The sequence below is a fragment of the Ovis canadensis genome, chromosome 24 (assembly GCF_042477335.2).
Source record: "Ovis canadensis isolate MfBH-ARS-UI-01 breed Bighorn chromosome 24, ARS-UI_OviCan_v2, whole genome shotgun sequence".
In the NCBI taxonomy this organism is placed as follows: domain Eukaryota; kingdom Metazoa; phylum Chordata; class Mammalia; order Artiodactyla; family Bovidae; genus Ovis; species Ovis canadensis.
Window position 1 is genome coordinate 52507362 of NC_091268.1, and position 22518 is coordinate 52529879.

The following is a 22518-nucleotide window of genomic DNA, read 5'->3' on the forward strand; positions in this document are numbered from 1 at the left end:
AGCTGTCAGATAACTCTCATCTAGTGGCAGAGGTTCCCCAAAGTCTCTTCTTTCTCACAATCACAAACTTAAAAAGTATTTCACTTTAAAAGAGTGCTCGACTCTGGTGGTCAATGAAACGTTTGGAATCGCTCTGTTAAGAGCAAATGATGATGACGTCGTGGCCCGAGGCGCGGCCGGCCCAGCGTGTCACCTGAGGCGGCCTCCGTGCTGCCCGAGGCGGCCTGCGGGCTCAGGTGCTCCCGCACCATCTTCTGCAGCGAGCGCATGAAGACCGAGATCAGCCTGTCGATGTAGCTCGGGTTGTTGCTGCAGGCGGATTTGAGGATCATCAGGGTCCCTGCAGTGGGGGGAGAGCCAGGGGGTTTCTGAGTCTCTAAAAACTGAGTAAGTCACAAAAATGTCAATTACCCCTAAAAATATTTAAACAATGCGCTAGACAAAAACAGGCCGTTTTTGACAAAAGTACAGATTGATCTGAAATGCTGACATTGCCGTTGAGCCTGAGACAAGTCTGAACTGCTCAAGTCCACTCGTGTGTGGCTTTTTTCCAGCAGTATACACGACAGCGCCACACGGTCCTCAGTCAGCTCAATCTGCAGACGAGACATGGTGGACGCAGCGAAGACCCTGTACAGACGCTGAGGCCGACTACACTCACAAGAAGACTTTCACCTGCATGGGGTTGGCGGCCCAGGCCCCAAACTGTTTAAGAATCAGCTGTAAATGTCCCATAAAAGCTTACATCACGGACCTTTAACAACCCTGGAGATGGGGGTGGGGAGGAGCACGTGTGTCTGAGGCAGGAAGAAGCTCTGAGGCTGGGCGGGGGTCTTTCATCTTTAAGACCCCACAGGACAGTGGCCTTGTGTGCGCCCAGCCACTCGCAGACACTCTCAATAATACATTGGCTCAGAGCTCCTCCCGACAAGCCGGGCCCTTCCCAGAAGGGAAGCCCGTCCAAGTGAGCAGAGAGACGTGTGCAGGAGGGGTGCGCACTCACCGAAGAGCTGGGAGGGGCTGGCGCTGGCAGCCTTCTCGTAGTTGGTGAGCCCCTCGTAGATGACCTTGCCCACGGCCGCGTACAGGCACTCCAGCTCCTCGTACTTGGAGGCCACGCTGGAAGTGCCTGAAACAGGAGTGGGACTGTGGGGCCGCGGTCGGGTTGGCGGGCCCTGCCCGGCTCTGAGAGACACTGACTCTCCCCAGGCCAGCTCTGAGCTTCATCATCTGGGACCCATGGTGACCCTCACCCCACGACGCGTGGCTCCCAGTTAATGGAGCTCAGTGACCACCTTTCATGTCCTCGAGCCTCGACTCAACCCCCTAAACACAAGGAAAACATGCCAAAATCTTATCTTGCCAGCTGTTCATCGCTTGACCAAAATGTTTTAACTGAACTTTCTTTCAACCTTACAGAAACGGTGATGTTTAGCTGATGAAGAAAAACTGTATTTCCCAAGTGGACCAAAAAATGTAACGCAAGACTTGACTGTAAAATTATGTCAACCTTTTTTTTTTAAAAAAAGAAAGTCTCATGGTAAGAAAAAAAAAGCTTGGATGATAAAATGGCTTGCTTATATGGCAAGCAGAGGAGGGAGGAGCACTCTCAATACTAAGCTCTGGGCCCACCCAGCCAGGCGGAAAGAAAAGAGAGAGAGGGGAGTACTGGCTACGTACTGGGCTCGGTGGGGAAGAGGCTCATGAGGCGGGACAGCAGGCTATGCACGGCCCGCAGCACTTTGGTGTTGCCGCACGTCATGCACGCAGCCACACCACGCTGCAGGGGCTTGAAGCTGCTCAGGATGGCCGGCGGCTGCAGGACGGTGAGCAGGAAGCTCAGCACTTCCAGGCCGGTGCAGATGTTGCCGTAGTTCACCTGGTTCGGCTGCTCCTGCGACGGGGGACACGGGCCAGGCGCGGATGAGACAGCATGTGAACGCTGGCGACGGGAGCGCGCAAGCGAAACCCGAGCCCCGTGCCACTGAGCACTTGGGAGGTGAAACCAAAAAAACCCAGAACCACCAAGGGGTGAACACATCAGGTGTATAAAAGGCCGCCATATTCTGGGACTACAGTAAGATTTCACAATCTTCGTTTCAATAAATTAGCCTTAAGTATTTAGCCAAACTTCCTTTAAAAAGTTCACGAAAAACATTAGCATTTGGCTTAAGAAGGCAACTACTGCAATGAATTTTGCTTTTCACCTTTCATGTTTTTAGTTCAACTACATACATCCTTCCAGAAGGAAATATCCTTGAAACTGTGTATTGTAAAATCAACTTCACAAACTGTCAGCACTAAAAAAAAAAAAAAGAAATAAAGAATAAAATAGAAAACAGAGCACCAAGGTCCGTAGCAAGGATTAAAGTTTGGCTTCAGGACACTATCTGTGGCTCGCACGCGTGCCCTACCTGGATGCTACACTGAGGTGGACTCTGGGGAAAAGGCAGAAGTCAGTGTGAGCACACCCACTGCTCTTGGAAAATGTAAACCTGTGAAGGGGCTGAGCTTGAGTCAACGGTGACTAATTCTGATAGGAAAATAATTCCCTTTCCAAGAGAAAATAGAGGAAAGAAATCTGCAGATATCTAGCAGTGAAGCCTAAGGCTAGAATCAGAGCATGCACTGCAGACCCAGCGGGCCGACCGCTCTAGAGCTTCTGTGACACAGGTAACCTGTTGGACCATTCAATACACTTGAGCAGCAACACTCATCTTTGCAGCACAAAGTAACAGACATTTACCGCAGGTTTTAAAATCTTCGAACTGAAAGCTTTTGGGTTTCACCAGAGACCTAGACAAACAACTGCGTCCTGGTAACGAGACAGATAAGGAAAGAGAGCAGCTTCTGCAACCTCCGGGCAATCACAGGACCAAGAACATCCAAAAAGCCATCAAAAGATGGGCACTTGGGGCTCTCTCTTAATACCTGACTATTCGGTGCCATGTTTATTATTCCATCTGGATTCAAAATCTCAACTTCATTTTAAAGACTGTTGACTAAGTCAATTAAATATGCTTATTCCGGGCTAGCCAGTAGGTCGGTTTAAGCAATGAGTCCATGAAAGGCAAGGGCACTACTCTGCTTCCAAGACTCCTGGTTCTGCCTGGGATAGAGGGGGAAGCACGGCGCTCTCTCCTCCTCTGCCGGCGGCCAGAACAGCAGTGGGAGAAGCCCCGACCGGCGGAGGGGGGCGGCTCAGGGCCCACCGTCCCGAGGGCCCCCGCACCTACCACACTCATCAGCAGCTTGTCGAACCACTGCAGCTTGAGCTCTGACTTGGCCCACATGTCCGGGCGCAAGGCTGTCTTCAGGAGGGTCACACACCGGCGGGACAGCACCTCCCCAGGAGAGCCCGCCGCACTGGTGTTGTCGTTGACCTGGAAGTTCACGCAGGTCAGGCCCGAGTTACCCTGCACATAGGGCCCACCCCTCCCGGCCTCCACCGGGACCCTGGCCCCTCACAGTGGGTCAGTCAGTGGTGACCTGCACTCTTTTGTGCAACTGAAGGGGCGGCATCGGGGCCTCCCCAGCTGTGCCCAGCACGCTGCGGCACTCGGAAGGATCGGCTGACAGTCGGGTAGCTTGTTTCTAGCACTTAGAGATCCTCGATACTGTTGCGAAATAGTATATATACACTACTTCTTAATAGCTATAAAACTCCTTTGTGAGGGAAACCTCATTTACAAGGGTTTCTTTGAAATATAAAGACAAAGTTTCAGAAACTGATTGCCAACGATGGTGTGAAAATGTTACTGATGTGAGTGGTAAACGAATGCAAGTTACAAGGCATCTGAACCACTGAACGCTGCCCACTACTCGTGTGGGATGGATCATTCCAACACCCTCATGACACAGGGCACCTGAAAGTCAAGTAGTCCAACCCAGGGTCACTGAATACCACCAACATGCTGTTAATTGTAAGATATGCTACTATTTCATCACTAATGAAAAAGAAGTTATAAAAAATCCTATTATAAAACACTGTCAGGTTTCAGGAACATCAGCACGTCACTAAACAAATGAAATCTGGTAAGAAAGGGACATGCTCCTAACGACAAGCTCTCAGACCTGGTTTGTCTATTTCTCTTCTGACTGAACAGACAGCGGAGCTCGCCGAGTCTACGGGCAGCCTTCGTTCAGAAGGACTTTCTCTTCTGACCGAACAGACGGCGGAGCTCGCCGAGCCTACGGGCAGCCTTCGTTCAGAAGGACTTTCTCTTCTGACCGAACAGACGGCGGAGCTCGCCGAGTCTACGGGCAGCCTTCGTTCAGGACGCCTAACCCGGGGCGCGCGGGGAGCACACCTGGCAGGCCACGCGGATGAGGAAGTTCACCACGGTGTCCGTGTGCTGCTTGTCAATGGGCTTGGCGAGCAGGGAGTCGGCACCCGGCAGAGACTGGCTCCGCCCAAACACCTGGAGGGGCAGCAGAGCGTGCTCAGGAGCGCGGCCTGGCCTCGGCCCGCCCCGGGGCTGCCCGTGCTGGGCACCAGGGCACCCCCGGCAGGCCCCCAAACACAGCCTCCACAGAGAAGGGCGGGGCCTGGGCCACCCCCGAAAGGGAACCAGGTCCAGGTGTGGGCCTCGTGGGGTGTGGCGTGGCGCCCGGCCCACATTCCGAGTTCCTGGATGAATGAACCGCCGGCGGCCCAGGCCTGCGCTCTCACCGTGCTGATGGCGCCCGTGGCCGTTCTGAAGCGCTTCACCTCCTGCGCAGAGTCCACCGACAGGCCTCTCTTGATGGAAGACGAGACGGAGGTGACCCCTTCTCCACTCGAGTTCGGGTCCATGTCTGAATCGGGCTTAAAGAGACGCACCGACGCTTGACTTTGCCGACCGCTCTCCAGGGAGAGGTGTGGGGAGCGCAGCCGGGGCCGGCGGGAGGGGCTGCGGCCCTACCTGCTGGTCCTTGACCCGCTGCAGCTCCCACTTGATGACGACCTCAGACAGGTCCACGGCCAGCCGCCGCTGCTCAATGGTGACGCTGGGCGTGAAGCCCAGCCGCTGCATGGCGCTCACCATGTGCTGCACGAGGTGGTGCCGCACCGGGTAGTACACCTGCGAACGCGGTCGGTCACGCCAGGGCACACGCGCGCAGCCTGCCTCGGCCTCAACGCGCGACCCGACCTTCTGCCCAACAATTCTGAGCCCTAACTTACGCTAAGAAATCTCTCAACACTGTTTACAAGTATCACTCCCCCTTCATCCACTGAGTTCCAATATAAAAGCGTGTTTTAGCTTTTAAGGACCATATTTTTAAAAATGCTGAAATAATGAATTTTTGTTAGGCAGGCAAGTCTCGTCACACATATTAAACTTCAGATGATGTCATAAAAGTTAGCCACGCCAAGAGGCAAATTCTAATTCTAAAGAGCTGACTATGAAAGAACAAATTTTCAATCCTTTCTCCTCCACCCAAAAACCTATAAAAAATAATCTACATACAAATAAATACAAGAAGGAGATGATTTGATTATAGAAAAGGAGACACCAGTGAGCTCTTCAAGAATTAATGACACCACTTCCCACCTTAAAGTAACAACTCGCCTGTATTCGCAGGCAACTGAGTACAGCTGATCCTTGAACAACACAGGGGTTGGGGTGCCCACCCTCCACGAAGTCAAGAACGCGACTACAGAGTTTAGTCAGTCCTCATATCCATGGTTCCACCTCCACAGATTCAACTAACCACAGATCATATAATATTATTACAGTACGTATTTATTGAAAAACGTCTGCATGTGAGTGGATCCACACACCGAAAACCCTTGTTGTTCAAAGATCAAGTGTACTTACAAGAAAAGTGTTGTCTTGGACAGAAAGAAGCGTATACCTAGGATACATCCAGTAAACTACAGCACTTTCCATGTTGTGAGGGCACACGCATACTCATGCTAATCTACAGAAGAGAAATATCTTCTCTGAAAGATGAGGAGCGGGGAGTGTCTCGCTCAGTCGTGTCCGACTCTTATGCGACCCCGTGGACTGTAGCCCCGGCAGGCTCCTCTCTCCATGGGATTCTCCAGGTAAGAATACTGGAGTGGGTTGCCATTTCCTTCTCCAGGGGATCTTCCCAACCCAGGGATCGAACCCAGGTCTCCTGCATTGCAGGCAGACGCTTTACCCTCTGAGCCACCAGGGAAGCCCAGGGAAAGATGACAGCCTCATTTTCGCAGAAAAATGAAAGATGAGGGAAACTTCAAAGCAAATGCCCGAGAACGTATCAGCATCTGCTCTGAGGCCTCCACGCCCAGCCACAGCACGTCCCCACCTTGAAGTGCTGCACGATCAGGTGCAGGATGTGGACCAGCTGCGGGACCGTGTGGCCCTCCTCCACGATGATCTTCCTCGTCCAGTGGGTCAGCATCTGGTGCCCGTCCTCCATCCGGGCCGGCACCGCCGGGGTCAGAATGGCCATCGCCTGCCTGACAATGGCGCGCGCTTCCATTGCGTGCGCCTTGAGAAGACTGTGGAACACCTGGGACAGGACGGCAATTCTCACGTAAGGACGGAGGCTTTAACAAGTGAGATGAAAATGGTCACTCAGAAACAAGGCATTATTTCTGCAAAAACAGTCTTTAGACAATTGCTTGAGGCTCTCTTACTGGGAAAGCACGTAGTAGTGACTGTCTCTTTCATTAAGTTTTGACCTGTGAAGATGTCTGCTCTAATGTTTCCTGAGCACCTAGTGTGTGCCTGTGCTGGACTAGGCTCAGATGGTAAAGAATCTGCCTGCAATGTGGGAGACCCGGGTTCGATCCCCGGGTCAGGAAAATCCCCTGGAGAAGGGACTGACAACCCACTCCAGTATTCTTGCTTGGGAAACCCCCGTGGACAGGAGCCTGGCGGGTTACAGTTCATGGGGTTGCAGGGAGTTGGACATGCCTGAAGCACACACATGCACACAAAGCAAGCCCCGGCTTTCCCAGCGTGACCAGCACGGAGTTGGTCGAGGGACACAGATGATGGACAGGCTGGAAACAGTAGGACCTGCTGAACCCGGGTGCCTGGGAGAACGACAGGGTGTCACAGACGCCCCTGGCAGGTCTCTGGCCCACGGAAGTTCCCAGGAGGACGTGGTCAGAGGAAACAACCAAGGGTGACTCACAGGATAGGATGAGAGCCACCCCTGACCAGTGGCTCAGTGGGACAGACAGGTGCTCACACGCAGGATCACAGTGAACTCTGACACAGAGACAGGGACGAGCTTGGTCAGAGTCACGGAACTCATAAGCAGGAGAAACCCAGGCTGCGTGACATCAAGGCCCAAACCCACTGAGCAACACCAGGAACATGCTCGAGATGGTCCACCCAGACAGGGTCAGGAGATGAGGACCCCAGAGTGCCTGATATCTGGCCACAGCTAACGAGTGGGCTGGGGCCCTGGACAGACACACTTTCAGCAACAGGCAGAGGAGCAGGAGGTCGATGAAGCAGACACCATATTGCTTCAAAAGCAAGGCTGAGAGGAAGGAGCAGACAGAGCACGAGTGGGAGGAAGGGCGAGAACAAATCATGGGGGAGGACCCACTGTCCCAAGACGATGGCAAGAGAAGCATCTGTACACGCACCGGGGAAGACGATGAACCAGGAGGAGGCTGTGTGTGCTGAGGGGGACAGGGGCCCTGCCAGTACCTGCAGGACGATCTTCTTGTGGATGGCGAACTTGGCGATGATGTGGGCCAGCAGCAGGTGCCCGCTGTACTTGCAGGCGGGGTCCACGCAGGCCTTGGACAGCAGGCAGGGCCACGCGAAGGTCATGAGGCGGCGCAGCTTGCTGTTGCGGTTCTTGTTGTTGTCGTGGATGTGGTGGGGCGCGTGCTCCACCAGCAGCGTGGCGAACTGCAGCAGGTAGATGCGCAGAGAGTCCAGCATGTCTGCCTGCTTCTCGGGCTCCAAGACCTGAGGGCACGGGCACAGGGGCCGCTGCTGGTTCTGCTACGCCTGCCGCGCAGGGCTCGCTCGAGTCTGCACCTTCACACATGCACACACGCTCTAGACACACACCTCCCAGGGGCCCGCATGAGTCTGCACCTTCACACACTCACACACACGCACACACACCTCCCAGGGACACTCACGACTCCACCTTCACACACGCATGCACACACACACATACACTCTAGACACACACCTCCCAGGGGCACTCACAAGCCTGCACACATGCACGCAACACACACACTGTACACATACCTCGCAGGGCACTCACGAGTGTGCGTCTTCACGCACGCACGCACGTGCACACACACCTCCCAAAGGCACACGAGTCTGCGCCTTCACACAGGCACACACACTCTAGACACACACCTCCCAGGGGCACTCACAAGTCTATGCCTTCACACAGGCGCACGCACACACACACACACACACACACACACACACACACACTCTGGACACATACCTCCCAGGGGCACGCCACAAGTCTACGCCTTCACACACATACAAACACACTCATACATGCACACACACTCTGTATACATGTAACATTCTGCTACCTCTGTACCTCCCAGGAGCACTCCACAAGCCTACGCCTTCACACACGCACGCATACCCATACACATACTCCATACAAAAACCTCCCAAGGGTCACTTGACAAGTCTACGCTTTTACACACGCACTCACACTCACATGCACATACCCTCTATACACATATCACTCTGTACATCCCAGGGTCACTCGACAAGTCTACACATTCACACACACACACGCACACTATACATAAACCTCCAAAGGTCACTCAACAAGTCTATGCCTTCACGCACATACTCACACCCACATACCCTCTATATACATAACATTCTGCTACCTCTGTACCTCCTCAAGGGGCAGCTGGCAGTCTACGCCTCAGCACACACGAACACACACTCACTCATAACACGTGTACCCTCTACACACAGAGCATTAAGCTTTATGGGCATGGACTCAATGACATCACATCAATTTTCCTTTATTATGTACGTATTACAAACTTGCTGAATTTATTTCAGTGTTGAAGAGGGAGCAGGGACCCTGGAACACAGGGGACAGAGGGGTCCAAGCATTCCCACACAGGGGGATTCACGACCACGTTTCTCAATTTCCAAGTAACTGAGTTATTTTTTTTCCTAGTCAATCCTTAATTATTAACTTGTTTTTTAGTATTATTAGAAAATATTACCTACTCCCCAATTCTCTGTTCTTAAAAAAGTTACACTTTTTCATACAATCAAGGGTCTGACAAATTCCTACATGTGTTTCACGGGTATAAGAAAAACGTACACGGAGGAAAATGCTACCTGCCTCAATGGAGTCACACAGACCGACTACAGGGTCCAGTAAAAACCCTCACAACCCTCTGCCTCTCGGAAGACCTGCGCTGGAAGCCTTCCACAACAGCTGTGTTGTCATCGGGGGCCCTTTAGCCCCAACTCCCTCCCTTGGATCTACGGCTTCACAGAGGCCCTTCCCCGGGGGTGCCAGCTTGCCCCGCACCATTGATCCTCATCGACACTTGAACTCCCGACCCCTCACTGGTGGCAGCCCGTGGCAGGGCCCGAGTCTGGGTCTCCATCTCCCCACAGCTGCCCAGCACAGGGCATGTATCAGTATGTGGGCCAAAACAATTGCTTGGACTCAGCTCTCACTCCCCCAGGAGTATGGAGCTAGGGTCAAAACTGCAGCAGGATGCCTGTCTTAAGCAGCAAAGACTACGGAAAGCCTGGCCACGTATCCTGTGAATAGCCTCCCCTCTACCTGGACCCCAGGCCAGGGGGTGTGGAACCTACTCTCTTCTTCCCAAGGGCAGTAATTCATGGGCCGCACAAGGAATGAAGTGAAGGCCCATGATGAGTGAAGGCCCACGGTCTCAGCATTCAACCGCCAGCCGTGGATGGACACTTGGCCCAACCACCTCAACGCAAACTGCGCATCCGCTGGTGAAGAGCACCATGGGAAGTTCTCAAGTGAACACTTGATTCCCAAAGCCTCACTCGTGCAACCTGCAAACACCACTGTGCACGAGCCAAGACCCAAGTTAATTCCAGACGTTCCACTGCCGCAGTGTTTCATGAACTTGGCAGCAAAGGGCCACGGTGGCACCTGGGTCCAGTCTCACATTCTCACTGGCTCTTAGTAGATTCTTTTGTACATAGATCATGAAAACACTGCTGACCAGCAACAGGAATTTCTGCAAACAACGACGACATATGAATTTTCAAGGGGATATATTCTGCTTCCCACTGAAACCTATTAATGTCGCAAAGTGATTCCACAGTGAAGCTGCCTTAAGTTCACTAGTAAGAACGAATGCAATCATGAAAAATAAAAGCTGCAGGGAAATAACCTTATTTCGATGAATCCATCTCTCACACACACACACACACACACACACACACACACACACACACCCCTCCAATGCTGTGTGTGGTTCATGACCTCACCTTATTTCAACAACCCATCACACACACACACACATCTCCCACACTGGTGTGGTTCGTGACGTCACTTTATTGCAATGAACCCATCTCTCTCACACACACACACCCCCCTCCCACACTGTGTGTGGTTCATGACATCACCTTATTTCAACAACCCATCACACACACACACTGTGCGTGGCTTGTGACGTCACTTTATTTCAACGAACCCATCTCACACACACACACACCCTTCCCACGCTGTGCGTGCTTCGTGACGTCACCTTGGTAATGAACACACTGGTGACGCTCTCGGGGTTATCGCCTTCTGGATTGGGAGGTCCTAGGAGCTGCTCTCCTTCCCCCTTCTCAAAGCTGTATAAGAAAGCAGGATTCAAGATATGCTGCAGAACCTACAAAAAAATTTTAAAATGAAGGAGAAGGAAAACAAAGCCAGGCACGCGCTCTCTCACTAGGCAGAGCCCGCTCGGGCATGCGGCAGCGCCCGGGCAGAGCTCAGTCAGCCGCAGCTCAGTCAGCTGCAGCTAGCAATCTTGCCTTTCCTGCCGGTGGCAACTGCAGAGGCAGGTGAACAACCTGAGGCAAAGAGCAGACTCGCTCACTCTTCTCACCTCAGACAAGCTGCTTTATAGAAACAAGGGAGCTAACACACCACTCGTCAGCGCTGGTTCACAGCTGGACCTGCCCCTCACGTTTCTCAACAATGAAACCTCTTTCCTAAACAGCTCAGACTGCTCTTCCAATGCCAGGAAAGACACAGCAGACCATGGGCAGAGTGCCCTGGCTCCCGGGAAAACGAGCTCAAGCATCGTGGATTCTCCTGCGGCAACGGAGGGACTCACCTTGGCTTTCAGCTCATCTCCGAAGTTGGGGTCATTGAAGTCCACAAAGCGAAAGAATAGGGCCCGTTTCTGGGCGATGTTGTAGTTTTGGGGAATCTCCTCCTCCATGTACTCCTTTAGGAAGGTCATGTTGCAGAGAAAGCGACCGGTGAAGGCCCGGAGCAGCTGGAACAGCAGCTCAATGTCTCCGTAATTCTTCCTGCGTGTTCGAATGAGAGGGCCGTAACTACCGGGGACATCTGACCTGCCCTCCCGCTGCTCAGAGCCACAGGCCATGCCTACACACACAGGGACCCCCGCGACCCACAGCTCAGGAAGAGCCCACGGGGCACTGGACCCCGGATGCACCCACTTGCAGTAATTCAGCAGACAGTAGGCCAGCAGCTTGGGCTCCTTCCAGTTGGTGGCCGCCATGTTCTCCTTCCGGTGTCTTTCTTGGAAGGTCTCACTGACCCACACGCGCCTCAGCTGGCTCACCAGGGAGTGCTGGCTGGCCAGCCAGGAATCCTCATTTTTAACGATGATACTGATGATCTGCCAAAGAGGAGACGGTGAGGACGTCGGCGGGGCTCTCCCCGTGTCCCGACGGCACATTCGGGGCACCAGCCGTGTGGCGGGCAGCCGCACTACCTTGACGGCCTGGAACTGCAGGTCCAGCCGCAGCGTGCTGGTGCTCGGCGAGCCGGGGCGCACTGCGGTCTGGGTGCCGCCGGGCAGCAGCAGCGTGATGAACCGGTTGGGGTTGGCCGCCAGCACGTCTCGAAGAGGTTTAGCATCTTTGTGTTTTAAGAAACTCTGGAAACAAAACAAACAGCTGTTTTAAGCTAATCAAATCCCACAAACTATTTTAGATGATATGAACCCTAAGGTTCTTCCTAAATCTCGAGGTAGAATTAAAAAAAAAAAAAAAAAAAAGACTACAAAAGCATTCTCTTTAGAAAGTGCTTTTTAGACACTTGGTTTTCATAATTACAGCAGCTCATTATCCATTACGATCGAAGTCCTGCAAAGGATTCCAGGACCTGAGCTTTTCTCAGCAGGACACAACAATGTTTCTAATACTCAAATTGTATCAGAGAAAAATAAAACCTCAACAGTCAACTAGAAATTTCAGATTGTCGAGCAGCACCCAGTCCCAGCCCGGCTCCCACCATGAACATCCGGCTCCACTGCGGGTCGTTCAACGTCGCCTCCATCATGAACAGCTCCACTGTCTGCGAGGGGTGGCGCGTCAGGAACTTGATCAGAGGTTCTCTGAAGGGACTGCCAGCCTGGAAGACATGCGGTGAAGCCTGCATCGTCAGGGGCTCTGAGGTCTCTCTGGTCCAGCGACCACCGGTGGCTCCGTGTGCGCCTTCTCCCCTCGTGAGTGGACTGCACGCACCACAAGCCAATAGGAACACTCCACACCTTCCTCTGCTAGATTAACCCCGCTGAAGCATGACACTGAAAACACTCCCCGTCAAAGATGCAGCAAGAACAAGGCGAGCCCGAGCTTGGCCTTTACCTCGATCAACATGGCCCGTTCGGTTTTCATCACGACCTCTAGCAAAGGCTTGACCAGAGTCTGGGGCGCAGCTGGGATCAGATGAAAAAGGTTTATGATGGCAGAGCAGATTTTCATCTCCTAATGGAGAAAGCCGGAAATTAGAAACAGGCCAATTAATCGTGCCAGCCAGAGGTGTCAACCTCATACAGACCCTGCTAGGCTCTACTACGCTCGCAAGGCTCGCCAACAGAAGCAGAGTTAACATGTAAAAAGCCACAACTCACCAACCTCAGCTTCCAGCTGTGGCCAGAGGAAACGACCCGCCCTGGGCTCTGCCAGCGGAGGGAGGGGACCGCACACCTGGCGATAGTGCCTCGTCCCCTTGCACGTACACTGACCAGCGTTGGGCGCGGCCTCTCGGGCCGCCGAGGTGAGCCCCCTCAGGGGCAGGGGGTCGTGCCCGTGGCCTGAGCAGTAGAGTCCCCCACGTGGCCGTGAACTCACAGGGTCTCCCTGGTGCAGCAGGTTCCAGGGCACAGACTTCTTCTGCCCTTAAAACTCAGCCACAAAGTCCTCAAAACATACGGGAAGTCTTTACCCCGGAAATAAACTATCAGCGGAAATTAATGACTGACTGTGGCACTAAGAATTTGTCAAGCAGGCCTGAAAACAAAGCTGACAAACTGCTCCCCAGAATCACGTGAAAAGGAGACTGCTCGGTGAACCAATCCCCGTCACCCCGACTTTGTGTTCTCGGCGTCAGTTCCCACGGTTTGGGGTCCGCCATTTGGGCCACGGGGGCGGAAGATGCCCTGATGTCCCTCGCGGGTGGGGGGCGCCAGGCACCCAGACCCCACTGCAGTAAAATGGGGATGGTAAGCGCCAGTCAGGGGCACCGGGTCCCGGCAGCAGTGAAGAGCGCGCTCAGAACGCTGCTCAGAACGCCTCTTTAAGCCGAGAGGCCAAACATGAGACGGGTCAGAAATGAGAAGCGTCAGCTCAGTGTCGCCCCCGGCCTCCCCTGGAGTGCCCATCTCCAGTGTTTCTGAGTTTGGGGGCAGAATAAGTTAGTTCGATCCTCAAGGTCGAATAACCTTCTAATAATGGCACTTTCCTCTCCAAGGAGTTGGTTTTCAAAGCCCTGTCACAGAACCACTGCTGGCCTTCACGTTACCACCGGGAGGGGCGGCGGGAACGACAGGCGTTACCACCCCCACTTTACAGGAGAGGCCAGCGCGGGGCTGCACCCCCCGTCCCAGGCCACAGCGCTGGGCCCACCCGAGGGCGCTGTGTGCGGCAGACACACGTGGGGGACGGGGCGCGGGCAGGGCCGTGTGAGGCAGCTGCTCAGTCAGACGTGTGCAAGAAGGAATGAGAATGCCTCCCAGCTTCTAGCAGGCCTCCTGCACTCTTTGCGGTAGGTATCTCCTCTCAAGAGGTTGTTAGATGTGTGAGTTCATACAAACGGTAATGAGAGCAAAAACCCGAGCGAATCAGAAAAATTGAGATGTGGCAATTCTAGCGTGTAGGCAACAGAAGAACTTAGAAACCGGCTCAAAAAGGTCCTAACGGGAAGCATGCGTGGCCCCCGGACAGTTCACGGCAACGGTGGGACCGACACAGGCCCGCCACAGACAGACAAGCACGCTCACTGCACTCAGGCACGACACACTCCGTCCACCACAGAACCACAAGCCACGGCAAAACCAAGGACGACGACAACCCCTCCTGCACCTCCACTGGTTCTCACCTCTACCCCTTCCACGGCAGGCTGAACCAAAACAAAAATTACAGCATGAAAAAAGGCAACGCAAAGGTAAACAGAACAGAACAGAAAAGGAAATATATACACTGTTCTTCACAGTGCAAGTCATAAACTGACTGTTAATAGGTTGCTCTCACCTCAAACTGACAGAATGGAGACAAGGAGCATCTCCCGCACTCTGAAATGCTCTCCTGAGGATGGGGAGGAAAATCATCTTTTTTCTATTCATGTTATTTACACAGAACTTTCCGCACACTCAAAACACAGTCGGGGTTATTGGGGGAAACAAGACAGGGAAGACAATTGTCAAGAAAGCACACAACAGGTAACAGACGCGCAACAGCAAAACGTACACCTCCGCCCTTTAGAGGCCAAAACAGCCCTTCCGGCGGTGTCACGGGGAGTGTGCTCTTCCCTAAATTTAACGAACAAAGAGTTTTGGAATTCCTGTTCCGGGGGAGAAACTGTAAGACTTTGCTGTATGCAAATACATTTTAAAAAACTGTTCTGTTTAGCATCAGTCAAGATTTTATGTGAGGGCCAAGACATTTAAAAAAAAAAACTTCTTTCCCCGCTCAAGCTGGGGCTTAATCCCCATCAATTAGGCATGTTTCAGGCCTGCACACTCAGAAGAAGCCACAGGCCCTGACACCACCCACTGGATGGACATCTGGGTTCTCCTGTGAAGTGAAGCTGTCTGTGCCTGCGCATGTGTGTGTAACAGGTGGTCACGAGTTCTCCCCTGTAAGTTCAATGCGAAACAGGCAAACCTTCCTAATGCGGTGATGATGCAAAGCTCGGGTCATCGGGGTGAAGATGTCGTGGGGGACGATTATTTTTATTCAACTTTTAGCACATCGTCAGTCACAGTTTCTCAGCTGGGCAATGATACTTGGGAATCCAACCAAATAAACTGCTCCTCAGTCTGCGCAGCACCCACTGAAAACCATCAGGGTTCAAGAGCAGAAAGGAAGCTTCGCTCTGGGCTGACGCCAGAAACCACAGCCGCTCTGCTTTGGACCCCAAACACCGTGGCCCCTGAGTGCAGAGCCGTGACTCCCTCAGCAGTGAGATGCTCTCGGGGACACGCTCACTGCTGAGCGACAGGCTTCAGCAGGAGCTTAACCAACTCCCAGGACCCATGGCCCCAGCCCTTGTGCAACTGGCCCCCATCGCATGTAAGCTTCAGGGAAAGTTTCTGGGATCTTTTTGGTCTAACGGAAGTCGTTCATCTACCTGCTAGGGCTTTAACGTTTATTGTAACATTGGCTGTAAGTTTCAGAGTATTAACAGCTAACTGCAAAAGCAAATATAAAATTTAGAGCAAAAACACCTAACAGATGAGAGCTGGGGAAGAGAGGTATAGAGGCACTCATGCCTACTCCCAAGAGCTTAGGGTTTTCAAACACACTCCGCGACTCCCCCATGAGGATTTCCTGGGGCTTTTTCCCCTATATACACAAATAACAAACCTTCAAAAGAGGTTATGGATGGTTTAACACTCCTAAAGAAAGTTTAAAATCCGGGTTCAGTTTTGCTTGTTGGCTGTTTAGAAGCAGCAAGAAACAAGACTCACGTAAAAAGAACACCTTGACGTAGAATGGTTAACACAAAGCATAATAAAGCCAAAGTAAACAAAACGCAAGCTGAGATGAAACACAGCATCCAACGGGCAGCACAGGAGCACGGAACACCACGCTAATGATGCCTCTGCAGAGCTCGGGAACCCCTCATCAGGGTACTGCTGCAGTTCCACGGGGCGGAACAGGAGCTTGTGGAAACACAGCCCACTGAGAGGACGGACATCAACTTTTAAAAGATATTTTAAAAGAGTATTAACATCTGTGAATAAGATTAGAGTCAAAACAGCAAGAAGCATTCATTTGTAACAAAGTAAGTCTTTAGCGACCCACATCGGATTCTTTAAAAGATTTAACTAGAGTGGTTTGCCCTCAAAACTGTAAAAAAATTATGTCTTGAAGTATGGGCCATCTGGCCTTTGGGCAAACAACGGGGGTGGGGGATTCAGACCTCAAGAACACCCGTGCCAGGATTCACGTGATGCTTCATCACGTTCTCCTCGGTGCTATGTGAAGGCCTAAGACCTCTGCTCAGCTTGTGAGGCAATGAGGGCAGAAAGCAGTGGAAACAGCTGAGCACTACACCCCGTGCAAACGACAGCTGCCAAGAACCGTCCAGAAAGCACGCTCTATTCACTTTAAAGAAAAGCTAGTAAAAGTGAAAGACTAACACGTCAAGCTTCCCAGGACTCTCGTCAACAAAAACATCGTGTTAAAGTGCACAAAAGGGAGATTTTTTTAAAGAAACACAAAAAGGAACGTTCAATGTAAGAGAAATAAAAGCGAAAATGTAATGCTAACAAAATATGTGTAACAGGTTACATGGACTAGAGTCACACACAACTAAACTTCTGACCGGGATTTAATTAAGAGCATGGCTCCGGCGTTCGCATCACTAACGGCAGTGCCCGGCGGCGGGGCTGCCCCTGGAAACAAACGAGTCACTCACATTTCCGTCACTCCTCTGGCCCCCTTTGTGGGTGAGGACCACCACTTCCATCCACTTTCGCAGATGTTGCTGTTGGAAAAAAAAGATGCAACCTTAGGCATTTTCTTCTTGACAACGGGAGCATCTCAATTCCAAAACAGGAGAAAACCTATATGTGATCAATTCCCAACCTACTCAACATAAGAATGGCAGTGTTTCTAATTATTGACATAAAGCAGCCAAATGAGTGATGAGAGTAACTGATGTTTGCTCATGTTCTATAAACACGAAGGCTGAATTTACCCTGATACCGCAGGAGATGTCCTGCAACCGGGCATTCCAACAAGAGGACCTGTATTCCTGTTACTCTGTGCCGTGGCGGTCCCCTGAGTCTACCCGGAGCCAGCAGCCAGGCTCGGCGTCGGGGCAGAGACGTGAGCAAGCACACGGCACCCCTAGCCTGTGGAGCTTCGGTGTACAGCAAGGGAAAAGAGGTAAAACTCAGGCATCTGCCAGGCGCCAAGAGCAGCTACAGGAGGGCCCCACAGAGGCGGCCAGGCCGGAGGCAGAGGGAAGAGCATTCCAGGTCGTATGCGTGTAGACCAGTAGGTACATATCTGTATCATATATGGAAGCTTAAAGGGAAGGGGCCTTGCAATTTGGAGAATTCACTTACATTACACTCTACTATTAGGGCATCACTTAAAAATTTTAGGACCAATCAATTCCCAGTTAGGTATTTGGGCCATGGTTCATTTCTTTGGTATCTACAGACACAAAGAAACCAGCATGTGAAGCTTAGAAGCTGCATAAGAAACATGCATGTTTGCAGTAACGTACTGCAAAATCGTAAAGTTAACAAATTATATATAAATGTTTATTTACAGAATGCAAAATGAAGTTAATAGCTGAAACTCCTTCATCTGTTTACTCCTCGGGTTTACACACTCTTCAAACAGATCTTTTATTTGCATAGCTATTTCCTTGCTAACTGTAAAAACTCAAAAGGGTTTCTAAAGCCCTTACAGGTTCTTCACTGCATCACTGTTGACAAAGGCCAAACACTGGGAACAACCCAGACGGTCACCAGCAGGGAAAGACGCGGGAGAGTCTGGCACGTCCCCACCACGAAACACTATGTGGCCGTAAGACAAGGGTGAAGAGGCGCTTCACATACCCATCTGAATGACGGGACGGTAAATATGAAAAGAAAGGACGGATGGATCCCACTTCCCTTTGTGGGAAGTAACTGAAGAGACGTATGTCCCATGACAAACGGGAACCGCCTCTAGAAGGACACACGGGAGACTGTTCCTGCTGGCTGTCTCCCGGAAGAGGAGCTGGGAGGCTGGAGGGCGGGGATGGGAGGGAGGCTGTTCATAGTACACCCTCCACACCTTCGGAGCTGTAAGTCATTTAAGTGTGTAATTCACTTTTTAAACAAGTTTAACCTTTCAGTTTCATCATACACGTCGGGCTTACCATCATCTGATCACAGAATTTGTCATTGAAGGAGTTTGGGAAGAGCCTGGTCACCGAGGTTAGACGATTGACGACGTTGAGTGTCAGGCTCCGATAGTCGCCCAGCATCATCAAAAGTGGGCGCATGTGGGTGTGGATCTGGTCAACTTCTATGGTGGCGCCTTCCAGAAACTGTTAACAGAGAAAGGCCGGGGGGAAGATGCCAGAGTACAGCTCATACTGACCAGAACTCACAGTTGAGTCTAGCAGCAAGTCTCTGCTTTGCTTGGGAAAACACAGTATTAACCAAACATATCCCACAAGTTTATGAGGAAATGAGGAGGGCTGGGCATTCCTGTTTAATTTTTCAAGGGTTCAGATTGGCTCTGGAACAGGAAGAGATGCTATTACACTCCGGGGAGGGATGACCCACAGGCAGACTCCCGAGATACAGACGAGGTCAGCAAGACGAGCTCAGTGTGGACCTCCCATCCACCCAGCCCCACTCACCTTTCTCATGCAGGCTTCTCCGGCCTCCTGGAGCTCGCTATTGGTTGAATTCAGGGCTTTGAAGAGCGCAGCAATGATCTTCTCTCTGGACTGAGGAAGATAATTGCAGGCTGCAAGCGCATCTTTAAGGAGAGAAATCAACATGATTTTCATCATTCACCTGAAAAGCGTACAGCAACATCCTCATCTAAAGGCTTTACCAACCAACAGACACGTGGGTCACTAAACTCTAATAACCCAGCTTCATGCAAGACAAAAGAACGCGTGGCCTTCTACTCACAGGGCCACTATTATCTATGGGTGGCTATCATCTAAGAAGGTAACAGCCTGCCAGAAAGCCCACGATCAACCTTATTGTCCAGATAAATGGAGGGGTGAAAAGAAAAACAATGTGAAAACAAGGGTGAAGGGGTCCCCAGCGACACCCTGCCCCCAAGATGTCGTCGCAGGCAAGGGCACCGCAGACCCGTGGGCACGTGCACTGCGCTAACACTGAGGGCGGAGCCGCAGGCTCTGGCGACCGAGGAGACAGACACGCAGCTCAGTGTCTCCCCATTAGCTACGCCCCAATCTGCAGGGGGGTCAAAGGCTTTGAAATGCAAACATTCTCAGGACAGAGGACGTAACTTGAGCCTGTATGTTACAGGTTAGTTAAGCAGTAATGTTCTAGCTCGTGTGAAAGGCGTGAGGGGTGCCCCAAGGAGAGGAGCCCCAACAGGAGGGGCGAGAAGGCCCCCTGCGTCCCCCCCGACTCTGGCCTGCCATGTCTTGGGCTCCATCCTCAAGTTCTGCCTCTCTGCTCCTCTACCTCTAATTCAAGGAGGATTCTGGCAATATTTCATCAAGTCATTAAGTGTGTAAAAGTCAACAAAAGACAAAGATAACCACTAGGTATTTATCAAAAAGAAGGAAATGACTGTTTCTAAGTATGAAGGCAAGTAGTGTATTTTCCTAAATTATGTACAATCTTGTGCTAAACAACGAAGACTGACATTCTTAACGAAAGCCCAGAGACAGCAGGAGTCTCAAATGCTCCTAAATCATTAAAAAGTCTAAAAAGACCTAAACACTTTGATTCAGATGAAAACGGCAAGATGTGAATGGTGTGGCAACACTCTTAAACCAGGAAATTAGAGACACACCTTAGAGAAATGTTCAGTTCCCATAAGAGAGCTACAAAGAGTTTACAACACAGTAAAATCCAGTTTATTAGAGAGTAGAATAATTACTTAAATCCTAGAAATCTACACAGTCCAATGACATCTCATTATGCAGCCTGATAAATACACCAACATTTTTTTTTTTAATTCCCCCTTAGAGGCCACAGAGAGTCAGAAAAATCAGACAACCAAAAAAGGGCCATCGGTCCCCCTCCACTTCTGCGCCCGGTGACCTGTTTCAGATTTACGTGAACTTACTTAAGGCTGCAATCCGTAAAGGGACAAGCGACGGAAGGCTTTTGTAACAGGGCAGCTTTGTTAAAGCCGAATCTTCAGCCTCACACAAGTTCAGGAGCTGCAAGAGACAGAATGACATAATTCGGCCTGCTCGCACTGTGAAGACCTTGCAAGTAAGAGGACGTGACCATACGACACAATTAACAAACCAAACCCAAATCCTGAAGCACTTAAGTATCACAATGTCACTGGGCTTCCTTATTCTAAAGCAAAACTCAGTCAACCTCTGTGAAATAAATTCTTTGGCACTCTCATCGGCTCTCTGATACCATCATGCTTTTTCTTTACGCAGAGGATCACTCTCTCTAAATGCAAATTCCACAATGGGGGGACAATGCCTTGTTCAGAGCTGTTTCCCAATGCCGTGGGCCAAGGCCCAAGAAATAAACACGCTGTAATTCAAGCGTTTGAGCAGTAATACTTTTTCTTTCTTTTCAAGCACACAGAAGCCTAAGAAGGAAGTATTTTGTTGGAAATACTATATAATGCAGACACTCCAGCAGCTAGCCTTGCAGACATTTCACCAAACCAGGACATGTTTATATATCTACCGCCTAAAATACTACATATGGCGCTCTATTACTACTCTCCCCTTCTACTGACATCCTGGACAACTTACATAAGGGCCATAGCCAAGGTATTAAAAAATAACTAAAAGCTAGAACACACAATCAATGACCTCATGTCCAAGTAAAAACAATGGACTTAAAGAATCAAGAGGCAAGTTTTTCATAGCTGGAAATGCAGACTTGGTGTGGACAAGGAAGAACTCGCTTCCTTATGACTTCTAGCTCAGTTTAGTCTGACAATGCCTCCAGAATAAGTCACATCTTGAAACCACTTCAGATTGGGCTAATCCACAGCCCATTATTGAGTCTAAGCTGCTGTCTCTGATTTGACTGCATCTATAGTTGCGTTCCTATTTTGCACTGTCTAGTACCATGCCACACTGTAATACTGATGGTGACAAGCACGCGGAAGGGGCCATCTTCCACCGCCTGTTATCTTGGGGTCAAGGGGCAAGTCAAGTCCACCAAACAAAATGAGAGCCCAGCAGGGCAGTGCAGTGATGAGAGGCCAGGTTCTAATACAACCGCGGCGGCTCCAGCCTAGGCTCTCCAGCTAGCCTGCTCTGGGGCTCCGGGTGCTTAACCAACCCTAAGGCTCAGGTCCGGCACCTTCAGAAAGAGAGTGCGCAGGCTCTGTACTTCATGTGGTACTGCTGGAGCCAGGTAAGGGCGCTCACGTGAAGTGAGGTCTAACAGGGCAGGGCACACTCAAGTCTGATAAACTTCATAAACGGGGAGCCCGCTGACATGAGTGATAGAGGAGGAGGTGCAGTCTCGGCTCTGAAATGCACTTCACGATCCTGAAGAGCAAGGCTCCCCGAGAAGGCTAACAGAGCTCCAAGGACTCAGCAACCCCCCACCTCACTGGCCATCTCAGACACATGCCTGCCTCCTCCCCCGCCCCAGGCTCCCTGCAGGCTCCGTGCAGACGGGCTGCCGGACGTGCGCGGGCGACCCCAGCCACGCCGCGTCCCTACCTCGGTGTAGAACACTTTGTGCTCCACCACGTTGAGGTCCATGGTGAAGAGCCGGGGCTGCAGCGTGGTGCAGAACGTGTTCCCCTCCATCAGCCCGATCTGGGCGTTGGCGGGCTGGTGTCGCAGCAGGTGCTTCTTCGGGGGGACCATGTCCTGGAGGACCTGGGGGAGACACGGAGGAGGCACCCCTGATTGCCGCCCCTTAAAAAGCAAACACCTCAGCGCAAGATCCTAAGCCAGTTAGCAACCTGAAAACCGTAACTGAGACCAAGCTATCCCAGACAGCCGTCAGTTAGGAAAGGGAGGAGCTGCTTCAAATGCCAATGCTGGATCGTGGAGAGATGCACTCAGACACATTCCACTCCTCGGGGTCCAGAGCAGCCGCTCTTACAACAGCAAAAACCAAAACAAAGATGAGACCAGGTTGTGCTCATCAGGCCCAAAAACTAGCCCCTACCCTTGACGGTCACTGAAACAGATATTAACATAAGCACATTGCCATCTGCAAGCCTGAGGTCA

At 51.5% G+C, this 22518-nt stretch overlaps 1 protein-coding gene across 8 annotated transcripts in view; it reads right to left on the minus strand.

Moving 5' to 3' along the window:
* Positions 1 to 22518, minus strand: part of TRRAP (transformation/transcription domain associated protein) — a 90729-nt gene that overhangs the window by 34000 nt on the left and 34211 nt on the right. For 7 of the 8 annotated variants that reach the window (XM_069570762.1, XM_069570763.1, XM_069570765.1 and 4 more), the window contains exons 27-47: positions 22000 to 22161; positions 20415 to 20511; positions 18997 to 19118; positions 18508 to 18678; positions 17047 to 17115; positions 14655 to 14708; positions 12771 to 12890; positions 12415 to 12534; positions 11894 to 12058; positions 11616 to 11797; positions 11264 to 11462; positions 10685 to 10813; positions 7641 to 7907; positions 6277 to 6483; positions 4905 to 5063; positions 4673 to 4807; positions 4311 to 4421; positions 3237 to 3383; positions 1681 to 1894; positions 1004 to 1129; positions 194 to 340 (exon numbers count right to left, since the gene is read on the minus strand). In XM_069570762.1, the coding sequence (XP_069426863.1) occupies positions 194 to 340; positions 1004 to 1129; positions 1681 to 1894; positions 3237 to 3383; positions 4311 to 4421; positions 4673 to 4807; positions 4905 to 5063; positions 6277 to 6483; positions 7641 to 7907; positions 10685 to 10813; positions 11264 to 11462; positions 11616 to 11797; positions 11894 to 12058; positions 12415 to 12534; positions 12771 to 12890; positions 14655 to 14708; positions 17047 to 17115; positions 18508 to 18678; positions 18997 to 19118; positions 20415 to 20511; positions 22000 to 22161 (3103 nt within the window). The remainder of the gene's footprint in view (positions 1 to 193; positions 341 to 1003; positions 1130 to 1680; positions 1895 to 3236; positions 3384 to 4310; positions 4422 to 4672; positions 4808 to 4904; positions 5064 to 6276; positions 6484 to 7640; positions 7908 to 10684; positions 10814 to 11263; positions 11463 to 11615; positions 11798 to 11893; positions 12059 to 12414; positions 12535 to 12770; positions 12891 to 14654; positions 14709 to 17046; positions 17116 to 18507; positions 18679 to 18996; positions 19119 to 20414; positions 20512 to 21999; positions 22162 to 22518) is intronic. The other variant, XM_069570766.1, reaches the window with a different exon arrangement.